The following is a 20203-nucleotide window of genomic DNA, read 5'->3' as shown; positions in this document are numbered from 1 at the left end:
TATTGCTGCTTTTCAATAGACGTATCTATTGCAACCATATTATTTATTATCTAAATAAGGACACTAGTAATAATTAAACCGGGATGGTGGGTATAAAGTGAAACTGTCCTAGGATATTGGGATGTATATTTATCCTTAAAATAGTGTATTTCCTATTATGAAAAACTGTTTCCTATTTTTTTGTGTGTATGTGTGAGGAAGATCAGCCCTGAGCTAACATCCGGTGCCAATCCTCCTCTTTTTTGCTGAGGAAGGTTGGCCCTAGGCTAACATCCGTGCCCATCTTCCTCTACTTTATATGGGACGCAGCCACAGCATGGCTTGACGAGTGGTGCATCAGTCCGCGCCTGGGATCCAAACCTGCGAACCCCAGATGCTGCAGCGGAGCACGTGCACTTAACCACTATGCCACCAGGTTGGCCCCAACCTACGTTTTTAAAACAATAAATTAATTATTATTGTGTATGTGTGTGTGGCTTAAAATAATAATCTACATTTAAACTCTCATTTATCAGCCTAAAATTACATTTTATGTATGTAAATAAAATTCTGTGCTTTTGAATAAAGTGTATTATATAAACATAAGTATGAGGGCTGGCCTGGTGGCTTAGTGGTTAAGTTCACGCACTCTGAATATAACTACGATAGAATAATTTCAGAGACTTTGAGAACATAATATTTGTTTGACCATGATATTTTCTTGTTTAAAAATTTTCTTTGTAGTATTTGATATGTGCAATTATATGAAGCATTGTACTAAGTTGAATAATCCTGATCCCACTATCCGTTTAAGAATTAGAACATAGTTCACATACTCATATGCTCCTTTGGTATCACATTATCCTACATCATTCCCTTGAAGTAACCACTATCCTGAGTTTTGTATTTCCTATTTTCCATTTCCCAAAGAGAGCTCAATCACATGCTTATAAGCTTAAAAACAATAGCATTGTTTTTCTTTATTCTGAACAATATGAAAAGTGTGTAGTCTTTTACAACTTTTCGTTCACTCAATATTATATTTCTAAGATTCTTTGATGTTATGTTTACCTATACTTAGTTTATTTGCACTACGGAATAATTTTGCATTTTATGAATATATCATAATTTATTTACAAATTTTGTTGTTCATATATATTACTACTAATAAGAGGTGTTTGTTTTATTTTGGCATGTTAATATACAAATTTATTAGATTCTTTTCCTGAGCTGCCAAATCAATTCACTAATGATGGGTAAGATTTTCCGTTGATCCACATCATCACTTGATATCATCAAACCTATTTTTCCAATCTGGTGGGTATAAAATTCTTGCTTATTTTTGACCGATTTTTAACACATGTATGGGTCTTTAGTCTTTCATCTTGTAAATTGTCCCCTAATTTTTGTCCAGTTTTCCACTGGGCTGTTTTTATTTTTCTTATGTATTCATAACTTTTAATAAGATCTGAATACCACAACTTTCTTGATGTGTACATTGTAAATATATTTTCCCAATTTATGGCTTATCTTTTTACTTTATTAAAAATTTCTTGTAATAAAATATTATTTTCGATGTAGTTAAAGCTATCAATCTTTTCTACAATGCTTTATGCTTTCAATATTTTTAAAAATATAGACAACCAATCATCACATACCATTTTTGGGGAAGTATATCTTTTCACCATTGATCTGCTTTCTGCCTCTGTCATTTAACAAATTTCCAAACACGAGTGGATCTTTGTGCCATAACTCTAGATTTGTGTTCCATTCATCAATCTCTGTATAGTTGCACCAATAGAGGTTTTTAGAATAGTTTTGGTATCTGGTAGGACAAATCTCCCCCCTTTTAGTTGCCCTTTTAGGACTATATTCATTTTTACATATAAATTTTGGAATCAGTTTGCACAGTTCATTAAAAAACCATATTGAGATTTTGGTTACAGGCTTGTTGAATCTGAGATCAGTTTGGGGGCAAATTGGTATCTTTATGATTGTGTCTGTTTTTGCATATATGAAATATATGATCACTTTTTGTCCATCCATTTAATGAATTTCAAAAATAATTTTCTAATTCTCCTAATAAAGAGTTGAAAGATATTTTTATGTTTATCTTTAAGTGCTTTATAATGTTTGTTGCTTTTCTCATCATATTTATTTTTATTTTCTAAAAATTTGTTGAAAGTATAGAAATACAATATTACAGCCAGAGAGCTTCCTAAACTCTTATTAGACCATCACAGCATGTGGAATAAAATAATGATAGTCTTATTTCTGCATTACAATCTCTATTTTGTTGTTGTTGTTCATTTTTGTTTGTTTGTTTCTTCTCGAGGACCTCAGTATACTACTCAAAGGAAGCGTACTACTCAAAGGGTAATAAGTGTCGTCTTATTTCTAATCCTAAAGAGAATGCTTCTGGTATTTTATCACAAAGAATGGTATTTCTATATGTATGAAATAGTTTTTGTCAGATTAAGAAAGCTTTATTCTTGATTTTAAAGAGTTCTTGCACGAATAGTTACTGAATTTTATGAAATGAATATATATGTGTATATATATTATGATTCCAATATCTAAGTAATTTTTTTTCTGTTGACTCTCAGTCATTATCCTCTTTGTGTGTGTGTGTGTGTGTGTGTGTGTGTGTGTGTTTTAATCTTTGTGATCTATTTTGTTAATCCCATTCTGTGGAAAATCTAAATTGAAGTTGTTTCTTTTCCAGAGTAATTTGTGTATGTTTCAGACAGGAACTACGGGTAATATTTATTTTGATCCAAAAGTCTTAGTCAGGGTTTACCAACTGCTATCCACGGTTCATTTCCAGACTACAAAGCTCATAGTGGCATTTACTCTTCATTCAGTTTCACATGTTGTAAGTTACTCTTACTTCATTCCCAGATTTTAGCTGGTAGCTTCCTATTCTACAGCCCTCTACCCCCACCCCATGGTAGTGGGACAGCTCTTTGGAGATATCCTTCCTAGAAACTCAGCAATTTAATACAAAATTTGTAGTGTGGAAGGTATATTTATTTTGTAGTACAAAGGTCCTTTGGAGTTTCTTGTGTGCTACCCTGCTGAAAGTGAAACCTCAAAGACATTTCTGAAAGTATTTGCTTTTAATAATTTTCTCACATGAAAAACGACTCACTGGGGCCAGCCCAGTGGTGTAGTAATTAAGTTCTCATGTTCCGCTTGGGTGGCCCGGGGTTCGCGGGTTCAGATCCTGGGCATAGACCTACACACTGCTCATCAAGCCATGCTGTGGTGGCATCCCACATACAAATAGAGGAAGATTGGCACAGATGTTAGCTCAGTGACAATCTTCCTCAAGCAAAAAAAAAAAATATATATATATATATATATAAATCCAAAATATATTGAGATGCAATAGCTTTGTGTATAGGAAGCACTTTGAAGAAGGCACATGATACATGCTATTAAACCATTGCTATATTATAATCAATAACATCACTGTTATGAAGGAAAATTGCTTGTAAATGTGGAGGAGTTCAAATAACTCATCCATCTTATAATAGTCACTCCATCTTCATAAATAATATTCTCCTTGCAGATAGTTTCATCTAAGTATAAATCTATAAATAAATCATTTTATTCTTTTAAAACTATTACCTACCTCAAAACTGTGGCTTATTACAAAATCTCAAAAGGAACATGACTCTAGCCTTTTTACATTTATTTATATGGGAAGCATTCATTGGGTGTCTGAACTGTGCTAGATGCTACACTAGATGCTGTGAGGGATGAAGACATAAAAGAAACAATCCTTGCCCTTCAAGGGTTAGAGTCCAATGGCTTTTGAGTTTCAAAGTTAAAAAGAAAATATGCCAAAAATGAACCCTAAATTGTGAACTATTGTGATCACCTCCGTACACTTGTGTCTCTTCCTTTTTTTTAACTCTGTTAACAAGTCTTAGTGATAACAAGTCTTAGTGTTAACAAGTCTTAGTGATAACAAGTCTTAGTGTTAACAAGTCTTAGCTTGAGGGAGATTTTGAAGTTATCCAAAGAGCATGTCGATGAGAGAAACAGATTTTCCTTTGAAGCTGAGATTTCAAACGCAACCCATATTCTGTCATAACACAGATGTGCAAAGATACACGAGGCAGGCATAACAGCTCTTAGGTCGAGATTACCTGGCTGTGTTTTAGACTCTATTAGCCTTTTTGAAGCAAAAATCGATCCTTATTGGGAAGCCTAAATAAAGGCAGTCTCAAAGGCAAACTGTCACTGTCCCAAACATTCTAGGAGAAAATAGATTTTAGTAAGTAGTAATCATAAAAACTAATTAAGTATTGAGCTTTTACTATTTTCCACGTGCTCTGCGAAGTGAATTCGTGTGTCTTCTCTCATTTATTCTCCCTAACAATGAATAATGGAGTTAACTGAGGCTTTGCTTATTTACCCAAGGAGGGAAGTAGCAGGGCTGGGACTCATTCCACCAGTAACTCCTCCCTTTCTCCCCGCATCTGGTGGCCCTTGGAACCACATCTCTGTAGGGAGGGAATGTAGCAGATGTGTGGCCCCTTTGTCTTTTTCTAATTCCCTTCAACAAGTGCCCTAACCACAGGTAGGTTTTCCTACCTGAATGCTAAGTGCTGGTAATACGGACTTCAAGTATACCTGACTCCTGTGTGATTTCTATTGGAAACCAAAAAGATTGCTTTACTCAGCCAACAGGTTAATATTTTATGAAGAGTGTTTTTTTTTTTGGTTGCAAGAATAATAAGTTTTAAGCTAAAGTTTTATTTTGTTTTTCCTTTTAAGTTCATTTATTAGTAGTAAGCTGAACTATCTCTCAGAATCCAAGGACAGGCCCTACAAATAAAATTGTTGCAAAAACGGTTTTTACCTGAAAGCCATTTGGAATCAAAATTGCTGCTTCCAAACTCACTTTCCTTGAGTTGTGACATGGCCACTGAAATCTCATTCTCTGTGCATTTGCTTTATTTCTCTTGATACAAACCAACTTTCTCAGCTTTTCAATGCACTTAGCCCTGCCACAGAATTATATTTTCAAGTGTTAGGCCCAGCCATATTCAGACAGTAGACAGATTTTTTTTTTTTCTTTTTTTGTATCTCAACTTCAAGTTCTCAGGGGAAAAATATCTGAATCGTCCACCTCCAAATTTTGTCCTCTTCTACTTCATTCAAAGTGGCCAAGGTGTTGCAGTCATGTGGTAGAAATATAGACAGCTGTCACGGGGGTGAGGTCTTTGCCCAGAAAAGGGACAGTATTCTCTAGGAAGACACTCTCAAAGATGTGCCACTATCCTATAGGGAGGGAATGTAATGATCATGTGGATTTTAAATATTTTCAGCTACTATAACATTGTCTCACGTTAAATTTATCAAATAAGACTCTGCCATCTACCAGACTTCATGGCCATTTAGACAGAGTATCTGTTCCTAGGGTCTGATGCCCCCGACCATTATCAAAAGTGAACCCTCTGAAACTTCAAAATAACAACATAGATCCAGCCTGAATTCCCTTAGCTTGTCTATGTACAGTATGTAGTATCCTAACTTCACTAAGAACATGGAACTGGAAAGGTCCTCATGATAATTTGAGTTAGATCTTCCAGACAACCTATGGCTGAATGCAGCATTCTGTGGCAAAGGATATTAATAGCTAGTAAGACATTCTTAAAACACACACACACAAACACACATGCACACATTCCCACATACCTAGTTTACACAATGAAACAAATGTGTAATAACATATCTTGTGCTCTTAGGTACTTAGGAAAAATCAGAGGAACAACTTTCTCAGATTTACCACATCAGGCACAGCATTCCAGAATCTTCTTATAAAACAAATACCAGTAACTGTAGAATGAAATGATTACTATTTCCTGATGAATTTTAGTGTTCAAATCAAGCAAGGATATATTTATATGTATGCACTTTTATGTAAGAAAAGGAGTGATATTTCCATTAAAACTTTTCCCTTAACTTGCATGCCAGTGGGTCTACTACCATGAAAAAAAAAGGCAAGGGCAGATCGTTAAGTTTAGTATACATTAATTAATTATGTCTGTAAATGAAGGCTAACTTTCTTGCTACAACAGCCTCCCCCAGTACAGTTCTGTTGACGTGAGAGAATGGAAAGATTGACAGCAAAAGAAAATATATACAATTGGTTCATAAGCATTGAAGGGGACCATTTCCCCCTACTCTTTATTACTTATGCTAAATAACTCTGACAGTGGAAAGTTAGTGCAAGTTCATGGATTAAAAATGTGCCTTTTGTTAATACCAAAATGATATGTGGATGATATTTCTCAGTGATGGCCAAAAGGAAAATACTTATAAATTGATAATAACTAGGACTGCTGTGTCATATCAAGTTAGCTAAACAGGATGTGAAGTTGCATTGATAAACGTAAAACATATGAGAAAATGGAATCTGTATTGTTAACTTCAATTCTGACATCACTGTTTTAAACTCATCTTTATGTAGAATGCTCAAAAAAACTCAGTCTGGTATTTACAACTGATAAGGAAGTGAAAATAATATTAAAATAAACTAAATCATACACATTTTAAGTACTTATTTAACCAATAACCCTGCACTGGTTTTACCATACCAATTTTTTTTCATGTTTTATGGTAGTTTAGATGAAAAATGCTTTTGATAAAGAACTATGAATAAATGCATTTATATTTAATAAATGTAATTAGTTGACTAAAATATTTAAAAATTAACAAATTTTAAGATATTTAGAGGATCTAAATATAGAATACAATTTTTAAAATACTGTGAATCACTAAAAGGCAACTGAATGACATTTCTTTGTGTTGGTCGTTTATCTCAGAATTTGTTTTTGGTGCTTTAAAAAGAAGTGTCTTTTGCTATAAGTCATCGAATCATTAGCCCGGAATGACATCGTTAAAAACTATAAAACAAAGAAAAATTAACAAAAATATCATATTCATACAAACTGCACAATTCAAACCATTACAAAAGCTCAGAAATACCAGATTTTTTTTGACATGTCTTTCTTACCTGCTTGTGAGCATGGTCATATGAGTTAATGTGATTGTCAAATTCCTGATGCTTATAGTACTGCTTGTCGCAGAGTTCACAGTAAAAATTGGCCTTCAGGTCTTCCAGAGCTTTCGCTATGGTGTTCTCCTTCCCAGCGTAGCCCTAAAAGTAAAGTTTCAAGGAAAGAAGCAATTAGCTCTCCCCTGAGTTTACTTTGTTCTGACAGTTGTCAGCTTTAGTATAATAACGAGTTAGAATGTAACAGACAAAGAGAAAAATAAAGCAAATACCAGCAAACCAAATTAGAAGAAATTACGAGTTAAAGGAAATAAAAGATTAACAGAAGAAGCCAAAATAAATGATGGAAAGAATAGGAGAAATACAGAGAAGAAAAGCAAACCATAGAAAGAAATAGAATAGCGTTCCTACACTACGTTAGCATAGAAAAAAAAAGGAAAATTCTATAGCTATGTTTATTCAACTGCCGATTTTTGGCAATGGCTTAGTTAACATAAAACTTGTAAATTCTGAACAACATCTAAAATGTGCCCTGTTTGAAGAGGTCCATATTGATGCACAAATATTCAAGTTTTTTATTTTTGTTTGCTTGTTTCTTTCCTTAAATATCTATATAGTAATATTCATCCCAACTAGATTTCATTCCACTAATGTTTTCGTCTTGACCCATATCAATTTAGGTTGAACTTTAATATATTCTCTAGTCTTTAGAAAATGAGATTCTTTTCTGCAAGTTATTTACCTAAACTGAAAAGGATTAAACTGTCTAAGCAGATAGCTTTCATCATGCTCACAGTAAATAAAGATGGCTATAAAATCAAACCCCAGGAAAGAGGAAAAACGTAGTCAGTTATCATTAGCTTTCATTTACGAACATAAAATAGCAAAATGTTTGGCTGTTGCTCTTAGATTTTCTTAAATCTAAATTTACTTGCTATTTCATGCCTCCTTAAATGTTAACGTTGACAGACATGAATAAATTTTACATGTTGAAACATTGCCCAAGTCTTTCTCTGAAGTGCTGATATGAAGAAAACTTAAACTTCAATCCCTACCATAGAATATATTATGTTTCTAATTTACAGATTTTCTTATAGTCAATTCCTTTAAAATTCAAAATCACTACATATTCAGGCCTCTTATGCGCTGCCGTAAGGCACTGATTCTCTCAGCCACTGGGATGAGGAGATGAAATGACACAGTCCTTTCTATGGCAATGACAATTTTCCTGTCACTAAACATAGGGGCCAGAAAGGACTCATAGTTTGAGTGTTTAAATTGCTTCTACAAAATTTAAAAGTGGTTTGTTAATTGTAATTTAATAATGACTAGTACATTCCTTACATTATTGTACTATATATTTATGTACACATCACATATCATAATGTTCACCATTATTTGTGTATACTTTGTAGCATACCTTGTAGTAATCAATAAATACATTGGCCGTAATCTATAAATACATACCCCACTTTCTCACTGGAAAGATGGTGATGTATTATGTTTTACTAGTTTTATCAACTACAGAGTAAGAAGTGATAAATTACAAAATCATTCAAATCATTCATATATGATTCCATCAATTTCAATAATTAATTTACCATTTCTCAGCAGATTTGTGAAATATTTCCTCTTATTTTTTTGATGACTTCCAATATGTTTTTAAAAAGTTAATTTGAAAACAAGTCATATAGATCTAAACTGCTTTCTGAATTTTTAAAAGACTTCAAAATAATACTCTGTGGATTAGCCAATTTAAATGAAACAAAAATTAAGTACTATGATTTCATGGCTAAAGTGTGTGAAGCAGAGATAAAATTCCAATCAATATGAGTTATATTATAATGGCAACAAATTTTGGCTCAAAGCTAAATTAGCTCTCAAAATAATATTCTTTAACAGCAATTTCTTTGTAACCTAGTTGATTTTCTCCATTAATTATAATTACAGTTAAGCTACTTCCTCTCTCTAAATATTTGGTTATTTCTTGTAACGGTGCAAGTTTCTTTTTTTCTTCCTAGGCCTGATATTCCTCCAGAGAAGCAATAGTTGTTTCCTACTTATTTTTTCCACAAAAGCAGGAAACTTTTGAGTAAAGCAAACTGAGATTCTTAGGTAAATTGCATTCTTCAAAAATTTTAGCCTTAGCCTAGCTTTGAAGAGAAAAACAAATCTAAAAATAATAGCTAACATCTATTCAGGGCTTGTTTAGGGTCAGTCACTGATTAAGAGCTTGGATGTATTAACTCATTTAATCCTCATTAAAATTATAGAGATGTGTATTCTAGACATTTCCTCATATTTGAACCCAAATAATCTCATTCATAGGATTTCATTATATTTAAACTTTTAAGCACATAAAAATTTAGAGAGAACAGTATAATAACCCGCACATAGGCATCACTCTGCTTCAACAATGATCAACTCCAGGCTAACCTGGTTTCATCTTATCTTATCCTATCTCAGATCCTTTCTTCTGACCCACACAGTTTTTAAGGAAATTCTCAAGTTCATATAATGTTATCTGCAAATCTTTCAGTATGAATCTCTAAAATCAAAGGATTTTTTTAAAACATCATCGCAAAACCTAAACAAAGAAAAACAATAAAGAAACATCAATCACTTCTTACTATCATCAAAAATCCATTCAGTGTGTTCGATCCAGCCATCCCACTGCTGGGTATTTATCCAAAGAACTTGAAAACACCAATTTGTAAAGGTACATGCACCCCTGTGTTCATTGTAGCATTATTCACAATAGCCAAGACTTGGAAGCAACCTAAGTGCCCATCAAGGGACGAATGGATAAAGAAGATGTGGTATATATACACAATGGAATACTACTCAGCCATAAGAAACGATGAAATCCAGCCATTTGTGACAACATGGATGGACATTGAGGGTATAATGCAAAGTGAAATAAGTCAGAGGGAGAAGGTCAAATACCGCATGATTTCCTTCATTAAGTAGTAGATAATAACAACAATAAACAAACACATAGGGACAGAGATTGGATTGGTGGTTACCAGAGGGGAAGGGGGGAGGGAGGAGGGGGAAAGGGATAATTCGGTACATGTGTGTGGTGATGGCTTGTAATTAGTATTTTGGTGGTGAACATGATGTAATCTATGCAGAAATAGAAGTACAATGATGTACACCTGAAATTTTTACAATGTTATAAACCAATGTTACTGCAATAAACAAAAAATTAAAAAAAAAATCCATTCAGTGTGTTCAAATAACTACAATTGTCTAATATTTTAAACTAGTTTGTTCAAAATAGGATTCAAATAAGGCCTGTACATTACCATCATCTGATGTTTCTCAGTCTCTTTTATTCTGTAAGTCTTCCCTCTCTTTGTTTTATCCCTCATTGAAATTTACTTTTCAGCTAAAATTTTAAATTATAATGAATATTTTGAAAAAAATGTTCAGAACTATAGAAACATTACAAGAATATGACAACAAACTCTTATATGACCTTCACTTAAATAAAATCATTGCTAATATTTTGACATGTGATTATTCTCTTGTTCTCTCTCTCTCCTCCTATAGATAGTAAAAGAAACAGAGCAGAGCTGCAGCGAAGGGTGCAATAGATTACACAGGAAGGAACATTTTGGAGCTAGAACTTTCAAGTTGATATGAACTGCAGTATGGAGTCAGGGCTGTATTCTAGAAAACGCTAGAACAGAAGGACTAGTTATTGTATGTTTGTCATAAGGGAAAGGAGTCAGACGTATTGTCATTGATTATACATTTTTTAAAATGTCTGAAGACAAAATCAGCCCTTAGGTGACATGCCCCAGTGCTCCATGGTCCTTCTCCTTCCTCCATTGTGCATGATATTGAAAGAGGCATTGATTGACGTTATAAAGCACAATAACACATAGTCAACACAGCCAACCCACTGCAGAAGGTAAGAATTACATTTGAATGAGATGAAAGAGGAACACAGCTGCTCATATATTCTCATTCCCAAGTTTTCTCCCTCTATCTGGCAAAGCTGTTCTGTTCAACTATGTGCACAACTTCTGTAATGTTCCACTGAGTGTTACGGCAGAAAGTGAAGAAGAAAGGGACAGGCTGCTTGTAGTTAGGTCATCCAAACCCATCACATTTTACATATATCTAAAAGCAGTAAAGATGGAATCCTTCCTTTCAGGAAAGCAGTGCATAACTACAAAGTTATAAAAGTCAAGAATTTTTTAGTATGCATTAGCAACCGTGCAGTGCAATACATTTGCAGATCAGCAAATTGAAACAGAGAAGTTAATGGTTTATCCACGGTTCCAGGGCCATTCCATCCATTATATATACATCCAATATATATAACTATGTATATAAAAAATGAATAATACCAAAGTAGAACTTCGAAGGGAGAAAAGTTTCTTTTCCAAAATGACGCATCTCATCGTGGCTTTGGCATAACATATATCAAATGACATTCAACCTCTCTTAAAAGGCATCCATAACTCAGTGCACTCAAGTAAACTTCCCTGAAGAACGTGAGCTCCATGAGGGCTGGGACTTGTATCTGTTTTGCTTGCTGCTGTATCTCCAGGGCTTTTTACAGAGACCAGCATTGGCAGACACTCAACAAATAATAATAAGTAAAGAATATTACCACTTCTCTTCTTGTTTTGCATGTATATAAAAAACAAACAGAACAGAAACTAGCAGCACTACGCATACAGTATTATTAAAACAGCTGTGCTGATGCTTGGAATTGTGGTACCCAGTCATTGGGGGAAAACTTTTAGCACTAATACCAAGTTATTCCATATACAAATTATCATTGCTAAATAGTAATTGTAATCATGTGTTATATCTGATATTTCTGCTAGAAATATTCTATTTAGGGTAGTTAAAATGGCAAAGATATAAATAGATTGGGCACTGTTAATATATAATTACTTTCAGTGCCTAAAAAGAACATTTGTATGCAATTAACACTTAAAATACTTTGGAAAATCTCTCTCACTCTCTCTCTCTCTCTCTGATATTGCCCCATCAAGAATAAAAGCTTTCTCATGATTTATATGCTGGCTAAATTTTATTATAGGTTCTTGAAAGAAAAGAAGCAAAAAAAAAAAAAAGACTTTTGTGAAATTTTGACTATAATGGAAAGATTAATCAAAGAAGAGATGGCAAAACTGTTCTCTTCTAGAAGAATATCCAGACAGAAGACATTTCATTTGGAAATCAATAATCTATACCTCCTATAAAATAGTGCACATCGTCTGGGCCACATCTCTTGTTCCGGTCATTACTTGAGTGATTGGTTCTGAGGCGGTCGCCAGCAGCTGCATGTAATACCACTGGACTGCATTTTGCCCCAGTCTGTGTCAAGGCATCATTCTCTTCCTGTCCAAGGGCTCCTCTGACTCATGGCATGGGAGCTTGTGGGACCCCCCTCAGCACTAACAAATGTGCAACCTGGGAGTGCTGAGGAGTTAATACCATATAGGTCCTCCCTTGACCACTATGGGGGTAAGAACTTATGGATAAATTATCTCCCCTTTTATCTATCAGGCAGACATTTCTGAGACACACTTCTCAGATTCCACAGAGGATCCCAGTGAGATGGAGCATCAGTCACTTGTAACAGCAGCAAACAGTATATCCTTATACTAGTTTTCTTTTCTTTCTTCTTCTAGTTTTCTGGAACTTCATTTCTGCTTCCTGGGATCACTTTCCAAATAAACTACCTGCATAGAAGTCTCTATCCTGGGCTTGACTTTCAAGAAGAACTGGGCTAAGATGATAAGTTTTTTGGTGTTTTCTATGAATGTCTTGCTGAAAAGCTACATTTTCTAGAATAATTTAAGATAATATCATTCTTCAGTTCAAAACTCTCCAATAGTCCCCAATTATTATTAGAATAAATATACTCATAACGACCTACAAGTCCTACTCTACCTGGTTCCTGGCTCCATCTCTGTCATCATCTTCTGTCATTCTCTCTATCTCACTTTCCTTTAGCCACCTTTATTTCCTTAATGTTTCTGAAACCTTAACTATACACCCACTTTGACACTTGGACTTGTTATTTACTCTCTCTAAAATGTTCTTACACCAGATGTTTGCATGAAACACTCGTTCACTTCTAGCAGATCTCTGCTAAAATGCTATTTCCTCAAAGATGATTTCCTGTATCATTCTTCTAGAAGAGAGACAATTTTTATGCTCTGTCTTCTTTCCCTCTTTTATCTTTCCTTTTAATATAAAAGAGAGAAAGTTTGTTCACGAAGAAAATACCTTAGAACACCTTGGGGCATTGGAGTCTGAAAGCTCTATCAACAATAAGGGAGGGATGGAGTACAAAAGAAGTCATGTGGAAAAACTGATGTTAGTCTTTATCTGGTTTAAAGCCTTTCCCTATTAGGCAAGAGGGCAACCATTTCTGGGTGATAAAAGGCTGTGCTATTGTCTCAAAATATATTTAATTCTGTTCTGAAAGGCTAGGTTCTATTATCTCAAAGGCTAAAAAATGGAAAATGAGATGATTTTGAGGAATATAGAAGGGACAACTAAGGGTTGAGTCAGAAAGTCACATTTTTATCAAAAGTCCCAGATATATTGAACAGAATTATAATAAAAAATGTGCATTTAAATGTGAGGGTTTTTTTTTTTTTTAAGGATTCCACATAAATGCAAACTCATCTACACCACTGTCAAAGGTGAAGGCAGAGATTGAACACTGAAAGGCTATGTATTGAATATCGTATCTCAACGGACAACTTTGGTAAGCTAAATCAAGTACAAGCCAACAGAAAGGATGAAGCATACCTCAATATCCATGTTGACAAGAATTGGAGCAAGTCAGATTTCTTAAAATTGATAACTTCTTTCAGAATTAGTTTCAAGGCAAGAGGGTTCATTCATAAGATTTTATCTATTTCTATTCTATGATTATTTAGCTGATAATAACCATTGGATAAATAGTGAGGTTTCTAACCTTAGAACTTGTTCACATAAAAGAAGGACGGATCTTCAAACCTCAACTGTCAGAGTACAGTCTTGTCCATCTCACTCGGCTATACTCATCATCAAGATGATGCCTCTTTGGAGGCATCTGTTTCTTTTTTCATCCATGGATCCCACAGGAAGCCCTAGCCTGTGATTAGTACTTGTTAGACCCTTTGGTTAACTTAAGTCAGAACTTAGTACAACTTGAGAATGTACCAGAAGACTAAGTTAGACTTTTCCTTCAGGTTTGGAAAGATCTGAGGACAGCATGTTTTAATAGTTGGCTGAAGTTTACCATCACTCTGCAGTCTCCTTGTGCATAAAGCAAGGCTGTGGAGGGTCTCATTTTCAAGGCAAACTGGAAAAAATATATCAGGTTTTCTGAGGCTGAATGATAGCTAAAATGTATAGGATTCTAGTTCATACATAAAATTTTATTCACATATATATGAGAATTCTATGTAAATAGATTCTGCAAAGAGTTTCAGCGTAGAATATGAGTGGTAGTAATTTAGGGTACTTGTTTCATCTTACAAATCTCTTAAATTTACAGGCAGTATATCTATTTTCTCTGAAATGTAGAAGGAAAGCAAGTAATGATCTGATGCATATTTGTTACTGTCTGAGATGTAACAGTAATCTAGGACAAGATAGAGCAGTTTCTCTAGTAAATTGTCTCACTGGTTATCCTAGGTTGAGTTCTCCCAGAAATAGACACTGAGACAAGGAACTGAGTTTCAGTGGTTTATTTGGGATCTCAGGAAACACTGGTAGAAGAAAGGCAAAGTGAGAGAGAGTAGGAAGCTGAGATAGATTTCTGGTTTCAGCTCTGACATGTACAGAACTTGAAAGTCATCACTCCTGTACTTACAACAAGAACAACCTATGGAAAATGAAAATAATTATTTTTTTTGGACAGAACAGAGATCACAAGGTAAAATAGCACTTCAAAATTTGGAAAGACAAGCACATTCAGAGATTTAGCAACTAATATCTGCTTACTTGGATCAGAGTTTCTAGAGCTATGAACTGGTAGGAAGTCTTAAATGTCAACTTTGATGAACTATTATAGGCTGAGTATGGTCTAAGGTGTGAGACAGAAACTCTTGTTGGCTACAGTCTTAGAAGAACTCCCCAAACACTTTTGTAGGCTTTCTTCAGTGAACCCCACCAGGTTCTCATGATGATAATCTGAGAAAGAATCCCTTGTGTCCCCAGAAGATGGATGGGAAGAATAACTATTGTGAAATATGCCAAGAACTTTCTCTATAATTATGGCCTACCCCCAAGGGATAGAATAATTCCACATCTCAATTCAAAGACCTTATTCCAGCCAGGGAAAGGAATTTACTCTCCCTACAGTTTTCCTGTTTCACATAAGCTGTGGGGACAATATTGTCAACAAGGGTCACAGCTTCAAGAAAGTAGAGTGGGAATTCTACAGCCAAAAAATGGAGTAGTGGCATGGGCTAGAGAGAAAAAAAGAAGATATCTACAGGAAAAAGACATCATAAGCATGAGACACAAACATGTTAAAGGATTAGGATCTAAATGAAAGGTTATTGAACGCTTCCTCTCCCCCACACTTTACCAAGCTACAGGGCTCCAGTATAAAAGTGGATTAGAGCTGAAGGGTTGCACACCCTATCTCTGAGGAAGTTTCTATAGGGGAGCACAAAGTAACAAGGACACATACAATCAAGCACACTAGAAGAATTTTAAGCCTCTTGTACCTATAGCTACAGAAAATATTAGACACAGCCCAACACCTAGACAGATTAACAGAAAACTGATTCTAAAGGTCTTTTTACCTCAGTTCCTATTACCTTATACACGTCTAGCTTTCAACAAAAAATTACAAAGCATTCTAAAAGGTAAGAAAAAAAAAGTCTGAAGAGAAAAGACAAGCTCTAGAACAAGGCTCTGATGTCAGATATTACACAGATACTAGAATTATCAGAGAAGGAATTTAGATAACTATGATTAACGTGTTAAGATCTCTAATGGATAAGGTAGAAAACACGCAAGAATAGATGGGTTATGTAAACAGATAGATGGAAATTCTAAGAAATAATCAAAAGAAAATGCTAGAAATCAAAAACACTTTAACTGAAATGAAGAATTCCTTCAAGGGACTCATCCATAGACATGGTACAACTGAGGAAGGAATCAGTGAACTTGAAGATGTTTCAATGTAATCTTACAGAATTGAAATGCAAAGAGAAGGAAGGAACGAAGAAAACAGAATAGAAGAATATCTGAGAGCTATGGGATAATATCAAAAGATGTAACATATATTTGGAATATCAGAAGGAGAAGAGAGAGAGAATGAAGTGGAAAAAATGTTTGAAGTAATAACAGCTGAAAATTTTCCCAAATTAATAACAGACCCCAAACTACAGATCTAGGAAGCTCAGAGAACACCAAAAGAAATATAAATGACAATTCAACAACAACAAACACCTAGTCGTATCATATTTACACAGCAAAAAACTAAAGACAAAGAGCAAATCTTGAATTTAGATTTCAAAACAGGGGAAAAAAAGCCTGAAGAAACAAGGACAAAAATTACAACATACTTTTCATCAAAAACCATGCAAATAATAAGACAGTGTAATAGTGGATTGAAATGTAAAATGTTGAAGGGACAACAACAAAGAACACAACACCAATCTAGAATTCTATATCCAGCAAACTTATCCCTCAAAAGGAAAGAAGAAAAAGACTTTCTCAGATAAGCAAAAACTGAGTGAATTCATCATCAACAAATCTGCCCTGCAAGAAATGTTAAAAGTTCTTCATTAAGAAAATTATATAGAAAAACTGTTGGAGAAAGAATAAATTAAGGTAAAGTGATTATACATACGTTGTTAATTGATCCAAAAGTTAACTTTGTTTAAAACAATAACACTAAAAGTGAATTAGGTGACTGTAGCATACAAATAAGTAAAATGAATTGCAGCAATGTCAGAAAAGACTGGTGCAAGCATTAGGAATACTCTCTTATAAAGTACCTGAACTACATATCAAACAGCATAGTGTTATGTGAAAGTGGAATTAGATTAATAAACATGTATGTTGTAAACTATAGATCAATCACTAAAAAAGTATTAAAAAGAAGTATAATTGATATACTGAGAGGAGATGAAATCAAATCAAATAAATCGTTCAATTAAAAACAGAGTAGGCAGAAAAAGATAGGGAGAGAGAGAAACAAAGAACAAACTCAACAACTGGAAAACAACTACAAACATGATAGCTATTACACCAACTATATCAATAATCCCTTTCAATGTGAATGGTCTAATTACACCAATGAAAAGACAAAGATTGTCAGAATGAATAAAAAAATAGACTAACTATATGTTGTCTACAAGAAACTCACTTTAAATATAAAGTAATAGCACAGTCATGCATTGCTTAATGACGGGGCTACATTCTGAGAAACGCATTGTTAGACAATTTTGTCATTGTGCAAACATCATAGAGTGTACTTACACAAACTTAAAGCTTAAAACATGAACACATTGTACAGCTGTATAAAAATATTTTCTTTCTTTATATCCTTATTCTATAAGCTTTCTTTTGTTTTTAAAATTTTTATTTTTTTTTTACTTTTTAAACCTTTTTGTTAAAAACTAAGAAACAAACACACACATTAGGCCTACAGGGTCAGGATCATCAATATCCCTGTCTTCTGCCTCCACATCTTGTCCCACTGGAAGGTCTTCAGGGGCAATAACGTGCATGGAGCTGTCATCTCCTATAAGAACAATGCCTTCTTCTGGAATACCTCCTGAAGGACCTGAAGGTTTGTTTACACCAGCGTCACCACAAACACGTGAGTAATGTATAATGTTATGACGTTAGCACAGCTACAACTGTCACTAGGAGATAGGAACTTTTTAGCACCACTGTAATCTTATGGGACCACCGTTGTATATGCAGTCCCTCCTTGACCAAAACAGTGTATGACTGTATAGATAGAGATAGAGATAGAGAAACATAGAGATAGAGATAGATATTACATTACACATCTGTTGTAATCTCTCACCATTGTAAGTTTTATGAAGGCAAGATCTTTATCTGCTTTGTTCATTGCCATATCCCCAACGCCTAAAAAAGTGCCTAGAATAAACAAGTGTTTAAAAAATATTTGTGAATATTTGAATATTCATTCAATAAATGAATGAACTGTAACTATAATTTTGTAGGTTGTACATATTTATTGTTTATATTCTTGAACCACATTTTTGGTGGCCCGCACTATTTGATGGGGTGGAAAACTATTTTTGAATTACCCAAAATGCACACATTTTTTTCTACTGAGATTTAGAGGCTTAATACTTATCATCCTTGCTATCTAAACATCAGTGCAAAATTTAATGCATTTTATACAATCATTTTCTAAAGGATTATTTGTAATACTGTAATAGAAGTCAACACTGTCAACTCTACAGGAAGTTGTGACTCACCGATTGGTTTATTTTGCCATGGAGAGAAGAAATGATGCACTCAAAGGTACAAATATCTGCCCTTCATGATCAGTAAAAACCAGTTTCTGATAGTGAATATTATTTATATATAATATACATTTATATATATAGATATTTCAGATGGTGGACATTAAGTCCATTCGTTCAACAATCATTTAGGGAGTATCAATAGGTATTATGTACATCCCAGAGACATAAATATGTATAAAATAATCTCTGTTTTCTATTAACACCATTATGTTGGAGATGCAAAAGAAAGAAAACTTTTGTTAATTATGGTATACAGTCATGCATTGGTTAACAACAAGGATACATTCTGAGAAATGCATCATTAGGCAATTTCACTGTTGTGTAAACATCGTGGAGTGTACTTACACAAACGTAGATGGTATAGCCTATTACACAGCTAGGCTAAAGGGTACTAATTTTATGGGACCACCATCATATATGTAGTCCATCATTGACCAAAACATCATTATGCAGTGCCTTACTGTCTATAAGTGTTATAGATTTCTAAAGAAGGCTATAATGGGAACACAACGCAGACAAATTCTTCTAGTTGAGGGAATCAGTAGAGTCTTTCAAAATAATGCCTAATTCATCGAAAACTAAATAGGTTTCAGTAGGTGAAAGAAGACTGCAGTGGATTTTATATGCCAGGAAAAGTAATTATATATGAACCATGAAATATTAGCCTTTTGAAAAACTGAAAGCATTTGGTGTGGCTGGAGAATTTGGTGCGTGTTGCAGAGTAGGGTGAGGGACTGTTATTGGTGGCATCAATAGAAACATACGGCAAAGTTCAGATGATGAAGATGTCTCTATGTCTGCTAAGAAGTCTGAATGTTTATAAAAGTCAGTAAAGATTTTTAAACAAGGAAGGGAGCTGATCAGATCTGCTTTTAGGAAACAGATATGACTACAAGATAGAGAATGAAATAGGGATGGATTTAAGACTGGAAGCAAAGAGGTGAGAAAAAGTAAAATCTTTAATAAAAAGAGTAGTAATCAGAGCATACATGATGGGAAGGCAATGAAGATTTGAGAGACAGCACCACAAGAGACTGTGACTGATGAAATGAAGGATACAGAAGAGGACAGCTCCAGCTGAGTGATGGAGAGAGAGGTCAAGTTCTTCCACAAAGATGAGTGATGGGGAGGGAAGAAAGTGCATATTCTAAATGTCTTCCTTTAAAAGGGAAACATATTAGCTACTCATTCCTGGGATGACTACTCTTTTGAATCTGTGGAATTGTTCTTGAGTTTTTTAACAGGACTTAAATTTCCTAGAGTTTAGATATGAGCTATTTAATATTTTTTAAGACTGTTACTCAGGTTAAATTTCATTCAGTTATAATGTTTTCCCAAATGTCAGTTCATTCTTTGTTTCCATTCTCAGATATTTTAAACATAGCATAATATAATAAATTAAGAAGTTCAGAACTACTATTTTATTATTGCATAATAATAAAATTGAAAGGATATAGCAAACATTTTAAAAATCAAAGCACCTTGAAGCTTGTAATACCCATTCAATAAAGACAATCAATATCCCTCTAGTACCTTGGACTGGAATGGTCCATGACTAAATTCAACAAGGGCCACTTGGAGGCCAAGATGGTATTATGGATTCTTATGGATGAAGAAATCTGTATAATTTCTAATACTGCATTTTGGGAAGGGAAGATCTAAAAAGTTTTGCATATTTGTTAAAAGATATATT

At 34.2% G+C, this 20203-nt stretch overlaps 1 protein-coding gene across 1 annotated transcript in view; it reads right to left on the bottom strand.

Moving 5' to 3' along the window:
- Window positions 1–20203, bottom strand: part of ZNF804A (zinc finger protein 804A) — a 292307-nt gene that overhangs the window by 55649 nt on the left and 216455 nt on the right. Inside the window, exon 2 of the mRNA XM_087434960.1 lies at window positions 7013–7156. Within this exon, the coding sequence (XP_087291086.1) occupies window positions 7013–7156 (144 nt within the window). The remainder of the gene's footprint in view (window positions 1–7012; window positions 7157–20203) is intronic.

Source organism: Ceratotherium simum, chromosome 9 (assembly GCF_057802395.1).
Source record: "Ceratotherium simum simum isolate JZ-2026a chromosome 9, ASM5780239v1, whole genome shotgun sequence".
NCBI classification, from domain to species: Eukaryota; Metazoa; Chordata; class Mammalia; order Perissodactyla; family Rhinocerotidae; genus Ceratotherium; species Ceratotherium simum.
This window is presented reverse-complemented; position numbering and strand designations above follow the sequence as displayed.